The 17,894-nt window shown below is 57.1% G+C and overlaps 1 protein-coding gene across 2 annotated transcripts in view; it reads right to left on the bottom strand.

The window, feature by feature from the left end:
- The window catches only part of MBOAT2 (membrane bound glycerophospholipid O-acyltransferase 2), a 65,437-nt gene extending 49,284 nt beyond the window's left edge, over positions 1-16,153 (bottom strand). For both annotated transcript variants that reach the window (XM_090280883.1, XM_090280882.1), the window contains exon 1: positions 16,002-16,153. In XM_090280883.1, coding sequence (XP_090137009.1) covers positions 16,002-16,082 — 81 coding nt within the window. In that variant the 5' untranslated portion in view covers positions 16,083-16,153. The remainder of the gene's footprint in view (positions 1-16,001) is intronic.
- Between the last annotated feature and the right edge of the window lie 1,741 nt (positions 16,154-17,894).

Genomic DNA, 17,894 nt, shown 5'->3' on the forward strand with positions numbered 1-17,894 from the left:
CCACCTGTCACCAGGCGCGGTCAGAGAACAGGTGACAGACAACGTTGTCAGGGCACAGAAACCACTAAAACAAAAGCAAGGTGGGAAATGGCAGGAGTCAGACTCGGGGATGCCGATCAGGGCGGGCCGGCAGGACACGCACGGTCGCGAGGGCCCAGGAACACACCTGCCGCTGCCTGGGGCTCCCCGTGCGCTTAAGCTTCAGGAACTTACAGAGTCGTCCACAACATACTTGCTTTTCGTGTTAATGAGACTTATCCGAGAAAAGACGTCACTATACTTTTCAATGTCAATCGCTCCCGCTTTGTCTTTCCTTCTCCATTAGAAAACACATCATACTACTCACATCTGTCAACTGCCCACCACTCTGCAGGAGCCCGCCTTCTTTACCCCTGCCTCCTGACGAGGAGAAAAGGGACACAGCAGAGCCTACCGATAGACACAAAATGAAATATTCAGGGAGCGTGCTGCTCTGTGTGCTAGGTTCATCGATGAAGCAGGAACTGTTTTAATTACCACTGTTACAAATCTTTTAAATACACATATATATCCACTTTCCTTTCTTGGTGTTCCCTTTTCCACGTCCCCTCCTTGACTGAAGACGACTGGGAGCACATTCCTGTTTCCTGTCTCCAAGCCCCGCCCCCTCCGCCAGGACCTTCTCCGACAGCCGCCCAGCGACCACGCCAAGCGGCCACCGCCTAGTTTAGCGCTGGAGGTGGTGAGTAGTCAAGAGGCAATGAGTCACCCCTGCCCCAAGAGCTTACCATCTGGTCTAGTGAGGACACAGGAGGGAAAACTACCGCAGTGCAGGGTGCCACCTGGACAGGTGATGGCACACACAGGCGCTGTAACGGCAGTAAAGGCTAACGGTTACTGAGCCCTCGCTACGTCCCAACGCCTTCCAGAGGAAGTATCCCATCAAGGGCCTCGGCACGACAGGTACTAGTTGTTAGGGACCCTCCCGGACCTCGTGCGTCTTCTGTGTGACACTCCTGCGCCCCGGCCCACATCGGAGGGGGCGCGACGTCACTAAACCTTTGGGCCTTCCTTAGACCGCCAGCCTCACTTGGCTCTGCACGTGGGAAGTTTCGGAGCAGCGGGGTCCCCTGTGGGGGAAGCAGCAGGCGCCCAGCGCTGCCGGGGCTGGGGGCGTTACGTGACCTCAGGGAGCAGCCCTTAGGAAGCCCAGGGGACAGCACATGGGGGGCACACATTCCAACTAGGCTTGCGCCCGGAGGGTTGCCGATCAGCCAGTGTCTGTCCGCCTCTCGCACCCGGGAAGGGAAGGTCTCTAACCACGGAACCCTGGGGGACACTGACACTGCCTGAGGCTTCTACAGGCTAAGTGACAAGTTCCAGGTGTCCTACCTGAAAAGCAGCACTATTCCCATTTGAAATCACGGCCTCCCAACAAGAGAAAAACAAGCTCCCAAATGGATGTTGAATCATCTTAAGTTGGAATACAAAAAAGGAAATAGAATTTAAAGCTAAAACAGGTCATCGGTTTTATCGTTTGCTGCTGATAAATTACATTTAATTAGCTTAAAGAAATGAAACCTGAAAAACAGAAGCCGTCACCAGGTTCATAGCTTCTTCACACAATAGACAGATGTCTACGGAGCACCTACTATGTGCCAGGCACCGCTCCAGGAAATCCACAAACTACGCTCAGTTTCCTATTAGGGGACGTAATGCGTTGGTGAAAATACAAATGACATCGAAAACACACAAATGTTGAGCCTACTTATTTATTATAAAGGGAAAAGAATCAGCTCCCAAAGAGCAACAAAAATTATGAAATACCCAATCTCACAGGCTCTTCAAGTGGCAGAGGAGCGGAGGTTTGCTTTCCTTCACCGTTACTAGTCCAAAGCCACCGTCTGGCTTGGGCTGAGTCTTGGTCTATACGCCTTTTCCTGCTCACGTCCAGCACCCTTGAATTTGTGGAGATCAATGATCACGTGGGATAGCCTAATCTATCATTTCTGCTCAGCAAAATCAGATAACTAATCCAAACAATGCTTTTTATTCATATATGGATATTAACTTCCAAAGAGACAGAGATAAGCACCCTACATTTCACTTAGAGTGAAGTCACCTCATCCAATTACGTATTTATCAGTTAAAATACAAACACACGATTGCTATTCCGTGAGTAAAATGATACTGACACTCATGAGTATGAAAACCACGCTCGGGACAACAGGTGAGCTAACCTGAGAACTGAGAAAGGGTTCAACCTCGGGAAGGACGTTATATCCTCTGAGCCAACGTTACACATTTTTTTAAGGTCTAAAGAGATTATTTTTCAATTCCATTACCTGTAAGACTGTTTAGTGTACTAACTTAACACAAAATAACCTTTCAGAACTGTACTCAACTTGTGTGTAGTTCCAGCTCAGTCACGAAAATGACCTTTTTTAATGAAACAACTCTACTTGGGAGTGCCACGCACCTTGTGCCGGCGACCACAAGTGGAGTCACCAGCCCTGCCGTCCCCGTCTGACAAGGAGCAACACCCTAAGCGCACACGGCGGTGTCCGTGATGAACCCCACGTACGGCACAGGAACATGGGAGAAACCCGAAGAACAGAGCCAAGCGTCAAGAAGCCCTGACGTCTCCAAAGCACGTTCTGCCCTCCCTGACGCACTGAGCGAGCGGCCTCCCTGACACGCGCTAAGAAGAACGCGCAGAGGTTGAGGGCGCGAAGTTGGAGGTTTGCCTGGACACCCCTTGGCTTTAGCTCAGTGTTGACTGTAACACCCAGCCACTGGCCACTTGACCGGAGACGGACTCGGCGACCCCGGTTTCCACGCCCCCTTCGACGGCACCCGGCCAGCACGCCTCGCGGTCTCTGTCACGCTCGTCTCCCGCCGGACACACAGCCCGCTGGCCGGGGACAATGAGGCCACTGAGTGGCAGGAGACGGTGCCTGGGGCAGGCCGGGGGTTTCCATCGCCACCCCAGCTGCGTTTTTTGCGAGAACACGCTCACTACTGAACCAGCGCTTCCTTATTTTCAGTCCCTATGAGTCAGTGACGGAGGCCAGACGCAATGCATCTTCAGACCAGACGCCAACACGGCCATGCCCTGAAGAGGGCGAGATGCAGACGCTGACTCCCAGATGCGGGCTTCCCACCCCAGGGGAGCTGGCGACATCCAGCACAAGCCCCTGAACCCCACGCTAGAAGGCGCGGGGGTACGGGCACCTGAGTTCCTAAAGTGCCGCTGTTCACAAGCCAACCCCGTGAAGGAAGAAGGGCACATCCACCAATGATCGAAGACGTGACCACGGAGAAGTGGGCTCATTCAGACCACTTCTGGGTTATTCTAGAAAGTCTGCGAGCCCCCAGATGACAAACTAATGACCACGGCTCCCCGGAAACGGAGCTGGCTGCCTCAGGAGGAGCAAGCTCTCCGCTGCAGGGGTGTTCAGACAGAAGCCATGGGGCCACCAACCAGCGTGCCCCGAGAAGACCTCGGCTCACAAGAGCGGCTCGCAGCCCGGGTGCTGGCCACCGGGGACATTTCCAGAGTTTTCCACGGCACACATGGGCCATGCTCAGGCGGCCCACACAGCTCATAGGGGACGCTAAGTGGCAGAACCACAACCTGAACCTGAGCTGAGTCCTGAACCCTTGGTCTTCACCGCCCGATCTTGGCATATGACTCACGTTTGCTTTTCATCGGCTGCGTCCTCGGGCCCTGCCCAGGTACCCTCTGACCTCAGCCACACGGGGCCTCGCCCCCGCCCTGCCATGCACCAATATTTGCTGAAGAAGCGAGCCTGCCCAGCTCTCCTTGTCAAACTGTTCCCTCAGCTAGAAGCTGCCCTTTTGCTCAGTCACCAGACACATGTAACCTTCAAGACTTTGGCTCAGATGTTACTGCGCCCTGACCAATCCCACCCCGAGTTACAGATGTTTCTCCCTAGGCGACTCCAGACCTCGGCGGGGCCTGCCCTGCCCTCCTGCCCTGACAGAGCGGCTGCTGGGCACGGCCCCAGATAGGAGACATTCACCAGCCCCCTCCACCCACCTCCTGCGGCCATGTGACAAAGCTCGGCCAGAGGAATGCGCGTTGGAGTGCGGTGCATGCGCCACTTCTGGCCCACAGCTGCGGCCGCGGGGGTCCTTTCCCCTCCCTGCCCGCCAGATGACTAGAAGGCTCCACATTCTCAGAGCATGAGCTCCAGACCAGCAGCAGTAATGTCACCTGTGAGGCAGTAACACCCGCAACTCACCCGGCCCCACCCGGACCTCCTGCCTTGGAAACTTTGGTCACAGGGCCCCACACTCTGCTTTGGCAGGTGCTACAGGGGACCCGTGTGCAACCCCGAGCCCGGCTGCCCCTAAGCCAACCAGCCTCAGGCAGGCGGGTGGCACTGTCCTGCCACCGAGCAGAAGGATGTGTTGGGAGGGACGCAGGTCTCTGTGACCGGTGGAGCAGAGCTACCCAGGGATCTGGACGACTCACATCCAAACTGTCGTGTGAGAAAAATAAACTGGTGTTACCGTTAAGCCACCAGCACCGGAGGGACTCTGATACAGCAGCCTCACCCCAGTGAATCCCACCATCTCTCTCTCCGGACACGCAGTTACAGGCCGGGAAGCCCGAGGGCCAGAACCAGCCGTCACTCGCCGAAGCGTCTCCCCGGGGTCCTGCCCACACCACCGCTGAGCAGACAGCACCCACATTCCCTCTCCCTTCACTGCTAACATCTGTGACATCAACCTGCCTTTCTAGAAAATGTTCCAAGGGTAGCGACCCTCGCTAGAGCCTGAAACCTCCCAAAGCTGCACGGGTTCTCAGAAGGAGGCCAGTCTGTCCAGGGTTGGTCCTCTGCAGCACCCCTGCCGCGTGCCCTGGTCCTCAGCTTCAGAGAAGGGCACCGACTCTGACCCCGGCCGTCCCCCACATGAAGTCGCGGTGATGCCCGGGACGCAGGGCACTCCTCGCTGACCTCGCCCGGCAGCCGCTGCGACTGTTCCACAGACAGACGGCTGATCTGGTCGCTAACCTAGGACACCCCCCCTGGACACCTGACTCCCGACCCCACCGCCTTTCCCCTTCACGGGACCGGGGCCAAACCCCAACCTCGTGCATTTTCCAAATCTGGAGTCAGGGACAAAAAGCAGGGAAAAGCAGTTTAATATCCTCAACATTTTCCAGGGTTTCCTGCTTTCAGTAAGATCAACACGAAAAGGAAAGCAGCTCATGACCAGCCATCTGCGTCGTTCCGGTCTATTTTATCAACTATCTTTGCTGACACGGTCCCAACATCCCTTTGCCTTTAACAGTCCAAGGACTTTCAAAGATTTACAAGCGTTGCTTACCAAAGGTCATATTCTTAACAGAGTTTTATACATTAGTCTCCAGTCCTACGTGGTAAAACTCTTGAGCGGATGCCAAACCGTTCTTGGAGCAGCGTGTTTCTCCATTAATTTGTCTTCCTGAGCCGTAGAGGAGGACTGTGACCCTTTAGAACGAATCCTTCCAATCCATATAAAAACTTCTAACAAGTACACAGATCGGCAATGCCCTCCATCCTACTCCTCAATTTTGACTAGCTGCTCAGAATTTCCACTCAGATCTAGCAGGAGGCTGACGCTCCATGTTGTAAAGCCGAATGTACCAAGATTTTCCTTGGTAAATTGTGGCTTTTAAAATATTTTCCAAGAACAAAAGGAGAAGACACAACTTGCCTCATTCTACAGAACACATACAGGGACCAGGACTATAATCTTCAAGTCACCTTAACTGTCACCGAAGACAACAAGTGCCAGCTGAGGGCACCTCCACCCTGCCCTCTGCCTTCATCCTCTCAGCTCTACTCAGACACCAGAAGTCCCCGTCACTTCTATTCTTGGTCCGTAGCTCCCAGGAACAGCGGTGCCAGCCCTTGTATGAGGCAGGCGTGCAAACACAGGGAAGCACCCTGCAGATTAAACCTAAACGCAAGAGTCTGAACAGTGACCGCAAGATAAAGTATTCTGACCAAAATTCAACATATGCTCTTAAAGAACTGAAAAGTTTGCTTCTTTGGAGCAGAAAGCTATTTTATCTTGATATATGTGCACTCCGTACCTTGAATATATCTAAAATTACACATTAGCTACAACTCCGACCTTCCGCAAACACCGAGTTTGGCGCAGAAAACCTCTAAAACCTAACGAGGCTTCCCACGGGATTCGGCATTACAACAGAAAGGGTGCTGCGTGTTTGCCCGATGGGCGTGACCAAGCCGGCCAGAGGCCTGGGACTTTACAGAGCGAGGTCCGTCTGGTTGGCAGCTGGGGGTGGGGGTGGGGGGGTCCCTGGCTTCTTCACCCCACAAGACGCTGGCTACCTACAAAAGATCTGCTGATGATCCCGGCTACTGGGCAAAAGCCAGGCACCCCCCACTCCAAACGGGCTGGCTGGAGGACTGGCGGGGGGATGTGGGGTATGTCCCAAAGGAGCCCTTGGGCCCCCACCCCCAAGAGCAGAGAGGGCAGGGCGCAGCAGCCCTCTGTTCTTTGTGGGTAGAGGCACTCATGCGTGCTGAAGCCTCTGTTTTTCTGAGCATCTTGATAACAGAGCCACCAGAGCTTCTCTTTCCAGTCGGCCCTTACCGCCCACGCCACAATAATCCTCCAGCTGAGAACACCGGTCCCTCGCCGTGACCTTCATTTCCTTCTGAACAGTCAGTCACGTCTCCCCCCAACCGTCAGTGCTCTGTATGTCTCCATTTCAGGAGCCCTCTTGAAGAGAAGAAGTCGGCCCCAAAGGATACTTCCGCTGTCCTAACTAAGGGAGCCCCACTGAGCCATCCCCCACGAGCCGCGCAGCCCAGGGCCGCACCCCCGGGGCCGCGCGGCCGTCCAGGGGCGCAGCAGTCAGCGCCCGCTGGACACGCCGGGGCAGGCGGTGCCCTGAGCCCCGTTTGAGGGGATGTGCCGAGACAAGGGGGTGCCTCAGCCCCAGGAAGGTCGCTGTCTTCTAGTCCCAGGGTGTGAGTGCCAGAGAAAGGTAGTGACAGTGACGTGTCCCCAGGAAAAAGGCCCCTGAGGGCCCCCCGGGCATAAGTCCCACTCAGGAGCTCGGCTCCGGTCACCCCCACCCCCGCCGCCACCTGGCCAGGGCCTCCCGGCAGCCACCGTTTTGGAAAAGCTGGAACCCCGCTGCACGAAACTGCGGCCTCTCTGTGCCCCGTGGGTCCAGCACACTGTCCGGCACACACGACGCCCTCAGATCCTTGCCAGATGGGTCACTGGGGATGGAGACTGAGGAACCGGGGCGACGGGCTTGGGTCTCACACAGGACCGCGTCCTCCGCAGACCCCGGCGACACGTGGGTGCGGCCCTCTACCTGCACCCCTGCCGACCGCCACCCCAGGGGGCTGGGCTTGCACAGGGTCAGGCCGGGCTCGGACCCCACCGCTGGCGGGCGCAGTCTGCGCCGGGGGCGGCCGCGCTCTTCACCACGCCAGCCCGCGTCCTGCAAACACACTCTGTGCCAAGGACCGTCTAAGCACGAGGGTCACAGATGAGGAAGAGGAGGCCCTGGGCTTGGAGGGACTCGGGGCTTGGCAGGGAGACCTGAGAAGTAAGCAGAAGCGGAGGTGCCGCAGGTGCTATCAGAGCAGGTCAGGGCGGGCGGGGCAGCCAGCTCACCCCTTCCTTCCTGCGGTGGGAGGAACCCACAATCGTCAAGAGGCCAGGGGAAGACAGACAGACGCGGGCGCCCCCGGGCTCTGGCTGTGCAGGAGCGAGCTGAGGGGGAGGCTGGCAGGACAACCAGCCCCGTGACACAAATGCCACAGGCCAAGTAAGAGGCACAAATAAACGAAGGCTCCACCGGGGACACCTCCGACCCAGACCGCGAGTGTGTCTTACAGGCACGACAGAGGCTGCGAAAGGCAGAGGCGGGCGCCTGGGAAGCGCGGGACGGAGCTCCGAGGGCTCGGGGGAGGGACAGGCACTGGCCGAGTGCTCAAAAGCACGGCGTGCGGGGCCGAAAGGGGGATTGGGGTGCGGGGATCCAGGCCGAGGAAACAGCGGCAGAAGGCCCGGCCTTAGAGCACAGGACGACAGATGAGCGGGGCGCTGACGCAGCAGAGCACGCGCAGGCCCGCGTTACACCCCAGCGGGAGCGCCTCTCCCCGCGGGGCTCGGGCCGCCGGCCGCCCCTGTCCGAGGACGCGAGTGTGAGAGGGGCAGAAGCAGGGGAGGACGCGAGTGTGAGAGGGGCAGAAGCAGGGGACGAGGTCCGAAGGACAGGAAAGGAACCAGCAGCCATGCTCCAGGGGCTGCGGGGAGGGGTCCTCAGAGGGCCCCCCCACCCCACCCCGCAGCAGGAGGGGGCGGAGCCCGGCCTCGCCCCCGGCGGGCCCCACTTGCAGGCAGGACCCACTTGTAGACTCCTGACACTGTGTACCGGTGAGGCTCCACGTGGGGTCCCTGGAGAGGCAACGACAGGGCTGCGAGGAGGCGCGGACAGGATTCCACTAACGCCTGTCCTACTCAGGGCCACCCCGCCTCCAGGGCGCTGTGAGTGTTATTCCCCTAAACCTCGTGGTTATATTGTCAATAACACAATCTCACACTGCGTTCTAGTTTGGAGGCCGATGTTCACGGCTTACGTGCACACGTGTAAAAGATACACCAGATTTTATAGCCCTTTAAGAATATGGAGAGTTTTTAAACAGGTGGCCAGACACGCAGGTTCCTGGCGTGCGCTCGGTAGGTCCGGGGAGAGAGCACCTGTTTTTAACCACCCCCGCCCCAGGTGGCTTCGGACCCAAGGGGTCTCCGAGCCACGCTTTAGAAGCGCCGCCACGGGCAGCAAGGAGGTGCTGGCCAGTCCTGCGTTCCTCAAAGTTTGTCACTGGATTTGGCCATTACTGTGGGAGGCCAACTCCTGATTACCGTGGTTACAAAAGCGACCAACCGTTCTTTCCAAATGCACGATGGGGCAGGAGGAGGAATGAGGACGAGCGCCAAGGGTCTGGCAAGACCCCTCTCCCTGTGCCCATCGGGCAGACGCGACTGACCCTGGAGGGCTCGAGTCAGCGGTCAGCGTTCGGGGGGGAAGAAGTGCCCTCCAATCCACCCTCCACTTCACTCTGCATCCCCCAGCGCCCTCTGAGGGACGCACCAGCGGGAGACGGCGGGGAGGGGCAGTCACCCACCCGTGGCTCCCTCCCCCAAGTCCACCCCGGGCTGGCAGGTCCCTCCCTGCAGGCCACAGCTCCCGCTCTTCCCGCCCTTCCCCTCGCCCTGCAGGCCCCGCGGAGCCGGCACTGGGGAGACTGTCCCCCTAACCTGCCCGTATCTTAGGACTAAATGATTCTTCAGGTCTCCTTGGTTACCTCCTTCAGTCTGTCTCCTACCAGAACCCTGACTGATACATAGACCATTAAACAGAATCCAAACGCCAAATCCAAAATGTTTCTGTTGTTCAAATTCAAAAGCAGCCACATCAGACGGCCTTCGGGAAAGGTTTGCGTGCACGGTGCGCGCGATGCGGGAGGGAAGAAGGGCCAGGACTGAGACAAACGAAGAGGGCCGTGTGGTTCGCACCTGCTCAGGTCGCCCACGTCAGCTACCCCGCCCCCTTTTCCACACGACACAATTACCAAAGCAGGGCTTCCGGCGTCGCCCAGGCCACCCGTAAATCACTGGGTGACTGCTCCTCTCAGGGCGGTGCTGGTGGCTTACTTCATTTTAAAGAAATTCCGCCAAGTTCTGTCGCTGTGGAATCCCACCGTTAAACTGACGGGGGCAGGAGCAGCCACGTGTGAGCGGTCCTGGTCATTTCCCTGGAAAGTCGGCGCTGACAGGCCACAAGAAACAGAGACCTGGGTTACTTGTCCCTAGTGAGGCAGTCATAACGTAGGGGACAAAGAACTCTTGAAGCAATAAGGAAGCAGAAAAACCACTTTTGACTCCAAATTCAGAACTGGACTTTAATCCTGTCTGATCCCGGGGCGGGCATAGGACTGAACCTGGGCACCACAGTTCCCTTCCTAACAAGGACCCGTTAAGATTAACGATGGAATACCTGGGAACTTCCCCAAGAAAAACATAAAATAAATCCCAAAAATGCCCTAATTCATCGAAGAAAGAACTGTGTATCAAACACATACAGGAGCCAGGCGCTTTCCACAGCTTGTGTTAATCTTCACAATGACGTCCAAGGAGGCACTATTTATTGTCTTTACAGATGAAGAAACCGGGGCCGAAAGGAAAAGGCAAGAACTGGCCCAGGAGCGCACGGCTGGCAGAGTGCGGCCCCAAACGCAATCAGTCCCGGCGCGGCCCGACCCCCCGCGCCGCCTCCTAGGGATGCAGGGAGACAGCCCGTGGACCCGGAAGCCCACGCACGCCGCCCTTTCCAGGACACGCGGTATTTGGCTCAGCCGCTTCCGATGATACGGGGAGACAGTTTCAGCTCTTACGGTTGAGAAGTCTTCAAACTGGATCAGTCCGTTTCCTCCCCTGAGCTTCCATCTATTCCCTCCATCGTGGTCCAAGAGCATTCGGGGCAGCTTCCTCGGGCAATGAAACGAAGAACTGGGGACTCTGAAACTAAGCGCGACACGCACCTTACACGGGAGAGAACACACGCGTGCAGGTGAGGCAGGTAAGGGACAGGGCGGGAGCGCCCAGCCCCGCACGCTTCCCTGAGCCGGGCTCTGCCCCGCGGCCGTCTTCGCGGCACGGCGTGCGTGTAAACGTGAGAGGCAGGTGAGTTAAATATTCATGTTCTAACCCGAGACCGTTCAAATGGCCATTTCTAAATAAAGCTGGGCCTCGACTGGCTTCCTTCGTTCCCACTCACCTTCTTCTAAAATCTGCATTCTTAACAAGGCTCTACACTGAGAGCCTCACTTCCTTCTTCATCTATAATGTGGGGTTCATCGCAGTCCAGAACCGGAGAGGGTGAGAGGTTAATGTTTTAAACGACTGGTCCCTAATATATTACTTTATTTCACTGATCGTGTGCATAGTGTGGGCGCAAATATTCAGAAAAGCTCCATCAGCAAACTGACCAAAAAGGAAACGTTTTATAAGCCCCTGAAGGTCTCTCTCACAGGCACAAGCTTTTCCCGTCCCGAGGATGACAACCGAGCATCCCCGTTCGCCAAGTGCTTTCCCTCCACCCTCTTCTTCAAAACTACAGGGGCGACCCAGCGCTGAAACGGTGACCTACCTAAGTGTTTTGCCACGTGTTAAGACTATAAATTAAAATGACCTTTTACTCAAGGTCAAATACATTTCTCTTTTTCCTGAAGCTCAATACTCCAAGCCCTGAATGCTCTCTGACTTCATCAGGTGTTGGGAGGATTCGATTAAATAATATAATGCAAGTGAAGACATCTGTAAACTGTAAGGTGTGACCCATTAAAATTATGGCCTGATTTTGCAGGATTAATAACACACAACACGTTGTCCTCCTTCTTCTCCCTCCTCTAAACCTTTCAGAATACCTGAGTCTCCCTCTCGCCTCTCCTCTCCCCCCAAAGCTGAGCACATCATCCCTAAAACAACGACCCTGTCCCCAAGCAAGACTGCTGGATGAGCCCCGTCTCAGTCCTAGCCGGCCATTTGCCGGGCGCTTCATCCGGGACAGCATGTCACTAGGGACATTTTCTCCGGTTCCACAGTAATTAGCACATCGTGGACAATAAGGAAACAAAACCGCTGAAAGGGAAGAAACGGATGTTTCTTTACAGATGTTAGTTCATGGGCACTGACTAGACTTTCTGTGGTAACCACGTCACAATGTACACAAAGAACAAACCATTACGTTGTACACCTGAAACTAATGTGTTGTCAGGGGCGCCTCAATTAAAAAAAAAGCCACCCCTCATGCACACCTGGGTGCCAGCTGGCAGATGCTTCAGTGGCACCTTCTTGAATGAAGAAAAGCCAGCATCTCCTGCATGGTCCTCACGTGCAGTTTCTGCATTGCTGGCTTTGCAATAGGAAAAGAACTAACAAACCACATCTCCCCACCCCACCCCCAAAAAAGGAAAGGAAGAGCGGGGGAGGGGGGCAGGGAGGGAGAAGAGGGCGACGGAGCAATCTCAGTCTGGTAACTCAGAGACTTCGGTAAATCAAATGCAACAGAACAAATTTGTCAAGGTTAAAAAAAAACACCAAAGCGAAACCAGGCAGATCTGGGACATGCGGTTATTCCCTTCTGTCAGGTGCTCCTCACTTTCGGGTCTGTGAAAACCCACCCCATCAGCAATGAATACGGAACACACGGCCTCTCTGGCCCTGGCCTTGGGCACAGCTCTCCCTCGGCCCTGGTCCTCCCCAAACACACCCTCACGTATCACCTTCATCACCACCCGAGAAATAAAGTCACCTACATGCGAGGCCTGGAGAGGGGAAGTCGGATGCTAGGGATTGCCTATCCTGAAGCATCACAGAACCTCACTGGATACTAGGGTTTGTATTTTCATGACAGTTAAGGCCCACTGAACAAATACTATGGCCACCTCAAGGCCACGCTGGGATTCCAGGAAAGCATAAACACCCAGGGGTCCGGGGCGAGGCATCTGGCTCCTTTCCCTTGTCTGCGCTCACTGTGTTCCCTCCTTTCTCCCCTACCTCGTCCACAGCGGGCACTGTCACCCAGGGTGCGGCAAAGGCAGGCCGGCAGTTGTGAGTACAGGAAACGCAGGGTTTATTCTCGCATTGTTATCAGTTATTGTTTTATTTCTATGCACGCAACTGTGCACCTGCTTCTGCCCCACCTTGTGTTCCATACCTACCAGTAACTTCCATCATTTCATAAATTCTACACGCCAGTAGGAAAGTTAAACTATTCTTCTGGCCCTAAGGGCCTTTTCTTCCTCCCAGATTGAACTTTTATAATCTCCTAAATCTTCAAAACACGGTCAATTAGTACAGGCCAAATTAACATACTAACAAGTTACATTTTTACACTTCGAATTTCCTGATTTGTCTTTTTCCTGTTAAATCACACTATTTGATAACAACCGCTTCTTAAGCTTTCTCGAACTTGGATTCAGTTATTTACATATTACAAAAATTATTTTCTACTTTGCTCAATTTTAAAATAATGGGCTAAATGACTATTCATCCAATTTTACAATAAGCGTTTTCAGTAATTCCAAGAGCTTTATGAATAAAAAAGTAAACTCTTCAGTGTTTCAAAGAAATGATTTCTTATCGCCATATAAAAAGTTAAAGCTTTTATTGATATTAATTCAATAGCTTAGAAAAACAATCCAATTAAAAAATGGGCAGAGACCCTGAAGAGACACCTCTCCGAAGAGGACATACAGAGGGCCAATGGACAACGAAAGGGCGCTCAGCATCGCTCAGCACCAGAGAGATGCACACAGAAACCACAGCGAGCCATCGCCTCCCACGTGCCCGGAGGGCCATCACCAATAACCCCACACGTGCCGGCGAGGGTGTGGGGAAGGGGGGCAGGCTGGTGCGGCCACTGTGGGAACCAGTGCGGAGGTTCCTGAAAAAAACGAAAAAATGGACCCGCCTGGTGAGGCAGTGATTCCACTTCTGGGTATACAGTAGGACCCCAAAACACCAGTGCAAAAGGATACCCACGCCCCCATGTTCACTGCAGCACACTGGCAACAGCCAAGCTACGGAAGCTGCCCGAGAGCCCCGCAGCACGTACGTGAGGGGATACAAATGCTGCGGTAGGTACATACCGTGGATTACTGCTGCTCATCAAAAAACAAACTCTCACTGTTCACAACAGCACGGACGGACCTAGAGCGTGTTATGCTGAGTGAGATACGTCAGAGAAAGAAAGACACAGTATGGTTTCACTTACAGGTGGGAGCTGAAGAACAAAATAAACGCATGAACAGGACAGAAACAGACTCACAGGTACAGAGAGCAAATGGCTGCCAGAAGGGAGGGGCTGTGGGGCGGGCGACAGAGGGGAAGGGGACGGAGAAGTGTGGACTGGTCGTTACGCAACAGTCGTGGGGACGTGAGCACAGCACGGAGGCAGAGTCAGTAAGACGGTAAGAGCTACGTTTGATGCCAGGCGGGTCCTTGCACTATCGGGGGGAATGGTTTGTAAACTATGGGGTGGTCTGACCACTGCGCTGTCCACCTGAAGCAAATACAAAAACAGGATGAAGAAAAGAAAAGGAGACTTGCTTAGAGAGGAGAAAACAGCTCAAAATACTAGACACATGACTCCAGAAATCCAGAGCAGTCCCAAGAGAGTGAAGGCTGGCCACAGCGCCAAGGCAAGGCTGCAGACGGCAGAGAAGGGGAGTCCCAGTCCGGGTCCCACCACCTTCCCTGGACTCCTCGCCTGTCTCAGGGCCAAGAGGGGCGTGCTCTGGGCTGCTGAGATGTGTGAAGGAGCTCGTTAATATTAAACCACCTCTGAAAGATGAGCTTCATATAAATTTAAAGGTATTAGCACAGTGAGGAAAAATGTCATCATCGCAGGGATAGGGAGAGAGAGAGAGAGAGAGAGAGAATATGAATACACCTTTCTCCCTAAAATAAACCTTGCTCCTCATCAGCAAAAACGTTCTCAACGGGCTCTGCCCTGTGTCTGCTGACACAGAGTCGAGCGGCAGCCTAGTTAAGCCGGGGTGCAGGTCACACACTGCGCTGCAGAGAAGGGCAGCCCCCAGGAACCCAAGTTCCAACCAGCGTGGGAATGAACAGAGAGGACCCCTTTATCTGAGGACCGGAGTCCTCTCGGGGCAGGCACCCGCATCCCCGCGCAGGCTACCCGGACAACGGCTCAGGATGGGCGGGGCACAGGTATGTGACTAGGGACCAGAAGTTGGGACTGACATGTAAGCCAAGGATTCAGAGTTTTGTTGCTGTTGTGTTTGTTTTTAGCGGCAGAGCACAAAGCAGTCAGTGTCCTGTCCTGGGACACAGGCGTGGTCCCCTCTGGCTGCTACGAGACGCGGGCTGGGGGCACAGGAATCCTGCATCGTAAGAGAAAGCCCCCATGACGTCCACGCGCACCGCACATTCAGGCGGGCAGGAAGCCAGGGACCCGCGTCCAGGGCAAACAGCCACATCGAGGACACGTGAAATAACTCGCAGGAACATTTCAGCTCGCCCCCTTAAGCTGGGGGCGAGAGCCACTCATCACCCCCAAATGTCACTCTCAGAAACGCTTTCCAACTTTCTTTTCTGGGTAATCCTGGCGCTGCCTCGCCGTCCCAGGCCGTCTATTTCCCAGCAACCTCAGGCCTCTCCTACAGACGCCACCGGCTTCCTTGCGACGCCACCTGCCCTGCACAGCGCCCAAGACTTCCCGGAGGTGGGGGACAACGGGTGGGTGGCTGCTTCCTGCTCCAAGGTTGCAACTTTCTCCCCTAGAAATCCTCGGGTTCGTAACTTGGACTTTTCTCCGTAACCTCTGTTTTCCCGCAAACTGTTGCCTCGCTCTGAAATTAGCGACGCTTCATCGCTCACTGTCCCAAAGCGCAGGTCACTGACCCCTGTGCTGGTCCCCGGCACACCGCACACCCCTCGTCTCGTGCACCCTGCACCGAGACACATCCCTCCGGTTTCCCCGGGGGGCAGTGGGCGCCACGCACGCAGGGCACAGACGCCCGGGTTTCCCCGAGGCGCAGCCCTTCTCCATGTCTCCACCCACGCCCACACGCACTGCAAGTGGCTTCGGAACTCCAGGTGGCCGGCCGCCGGGTCCCGGCGCTGCTGTGGCAGGGAGCAGGGCCAAGCATGCACGCGCGCACGTCCGTGCCGGCCCCCACCCCCACCCCGGGCGGCACGGCACGGGCACGGGCCGGATGGGGGCTGGGTGGGCACGCCGGGAGGGGCGACGGTGCCAGGCGGCTGGCGGACAATAACAGGCGGGGTCGCCCCCTCCCTCCAAGGGGCGGCCCCCGGCCCAGCCCCAGCCCGCTGCCCGGTCCCCGTGCCGGGTCCCGCGCGGATGGCACAGGGCCCCGGAGGGGGCGGCGAGGGCGCGACGCCAGCAGGGCCGCCGCGGGTACCTGGTCGATAGGCAGCCGCACGGCGTCGCTCAGGGGCTGCAGCAGCGTGGAGCCCGTGGTGCTGGTGCTGGTGCTGGCCATGGCCGGCCTGGCGCTCCGCCCGCCGCGCTCCGGCCGCCCGCGCGCTCTGCCCGTCGCCGCCGAGGATGGGGATGCAGCCGGCGCGCCTGCCCCCTGGCCGCCCGCGGTCGGGCGGCGCGGGGCGGGGTCGGGGCGGGGCCGGGGGCGGTGACCGGCTGGGCCCTCCCCGCGCACCCTCCCCGCGCGTCCCCGAGCGCCCCCGCGCCCCGCGCCCGCGTGTCCCCGCGCCCCGGACCGCCCGCGCGCCCGCCCCACCCCACCCCCGACTTCCAGCAGCTTCCAGCCGCCCCCTCCCCACCTCGCGCGCCCTCGCGCCAGACAGCCCCGCTGCCCAATTGGGGCGCGGCGCCCCGCCAACGGCGGCCAATCAGAGGGCGCCGGCCGCGCCACGCTCCGCCCCATGCCAGGCCCGGGCCGAGGGGCACGGGGCGGCCGCTCCGGCTCCCGGGGCGTGTGGTCCGCGCTCTGCCGTCCCCGGGTCGCTCCTCCCCGGGGGCCAGCGGCCAGCCCACCTCTCCAGGAGGGGCGGTGGACCACAAAGGGGACCCGGGTGGCCGGAGACAAAGGGAGGGCGCGAGGGGCGCCGTCTGGCCAGCCCTGGGCAAGTTGGGGACAAAGCCTGGGGCTGGGACGGGGACAAACCACACAAGTGCCCAGATGAGAAGCCCCTCTGTCTTCAGGACGGCCGTGAAAAGCCCGGCCTTGAGGCCAGGGCCGGCTGCGGGGATCTCCGGGTTGGGCGGCTCGGGCGGGGGCGGCCTCCCCTGCCCCGCGGGGACCGCAGCCGGCACGGTGCGGGGGCGGACGGCTGGTTCTGCGCCCCTGCTCCCCCAGGAGCACTCCCCTCCCGGGCCCCCCAGTTGTGGGCTGTGTCCGCACCTCAGGCTGAGTAGTGGCTGGTGCGTTGTACACGTGTTGTCTACTTGCCCGAACTTAAGCACGGTGACTGTTGTCTAGGAGACTTCAAACGCGGGCGATGCTGGAGGAGAGAGCCCGAGAGGTCAGAATTCAAGGGTGCAGCAGTCTGACGGGGGGCGCGATCACTGCTGGTGGGTGAGCACTCAACCACACGCTTGAATGCCGCTAGAAAGGCATGTGTGAGCGCGCAATCGCCCCCGCGACACGTGCTGCGGAGCAGGGCCACCCTCGGTCTAGCAAAGACAGAGTCGCCTAGACGTTCAGTGACTTGTCCAAGAGCTCACAGCTAAGACGTAGGGAGGAAATCGCGGTCCAAGCAACCTGCCGCCAGTCTCCCTCTTGGGCCCGAGGCCCTCTTGGTCCTGACTCTGGATCCAGCCCAGGAATTCTCGTCGTGGTCATGTGTCCAGCCCCTCGATGACTCCCACGTGGCCTTGGATGTAACACAGCGCAGGCATGATGTCCCAGCTTCAAAGAGCCTTGGTCGCCCTGGCTGGTGTGGCTCGGGGGATTGAGCGCCCGCCTGCAAGTCAAAGGGTTGCTGGTTTGATTCCCAGTCAGGGCACGTGCCTGGGTTGGGGGACAGTTGGGGTGGCATGAGAGACACTGATGTTTCTCTCCCTCTGCCTCCCTCCCTTCTGCTCTCTCTAAAAATGAATAAATAATTAACTTCTTTTAAAAATCCCCTTCTCCAGCTGCAATTGACCCTCTAAAAGGGAGGTGGTGGGATTGATCCATTCAGTCTCTTCCAGCTGGACGTTCCTTGATCATTTGTGAGCTTAATCCTAGTCTCGGCCCTCACTGGGAAGAGGATGGAAGGCAGGATCCAGCCAGGGCCTTGTCTCTCCTGGGATGGTGTCCCATAGGACGACGGGTAACTGGTTAGAGAGCCAG

The sequence above is a fragment of the Furipterus horrens genome, unplaced genomic scaffold (assembly GCF_987537825.1).
Source record: "Furipterus horrens unplaced genomic scaffold, mFurHor1.1.pri manual_scaffold_6, whole genome shotgun sequence".
In the NCBI taxonomy this organism is placed as follows: Eukaryota; Metazoa; Chordata; class Mammalia; order Chiroptera; family Furipteridae; genus Furipterus; species Furipterus horrens.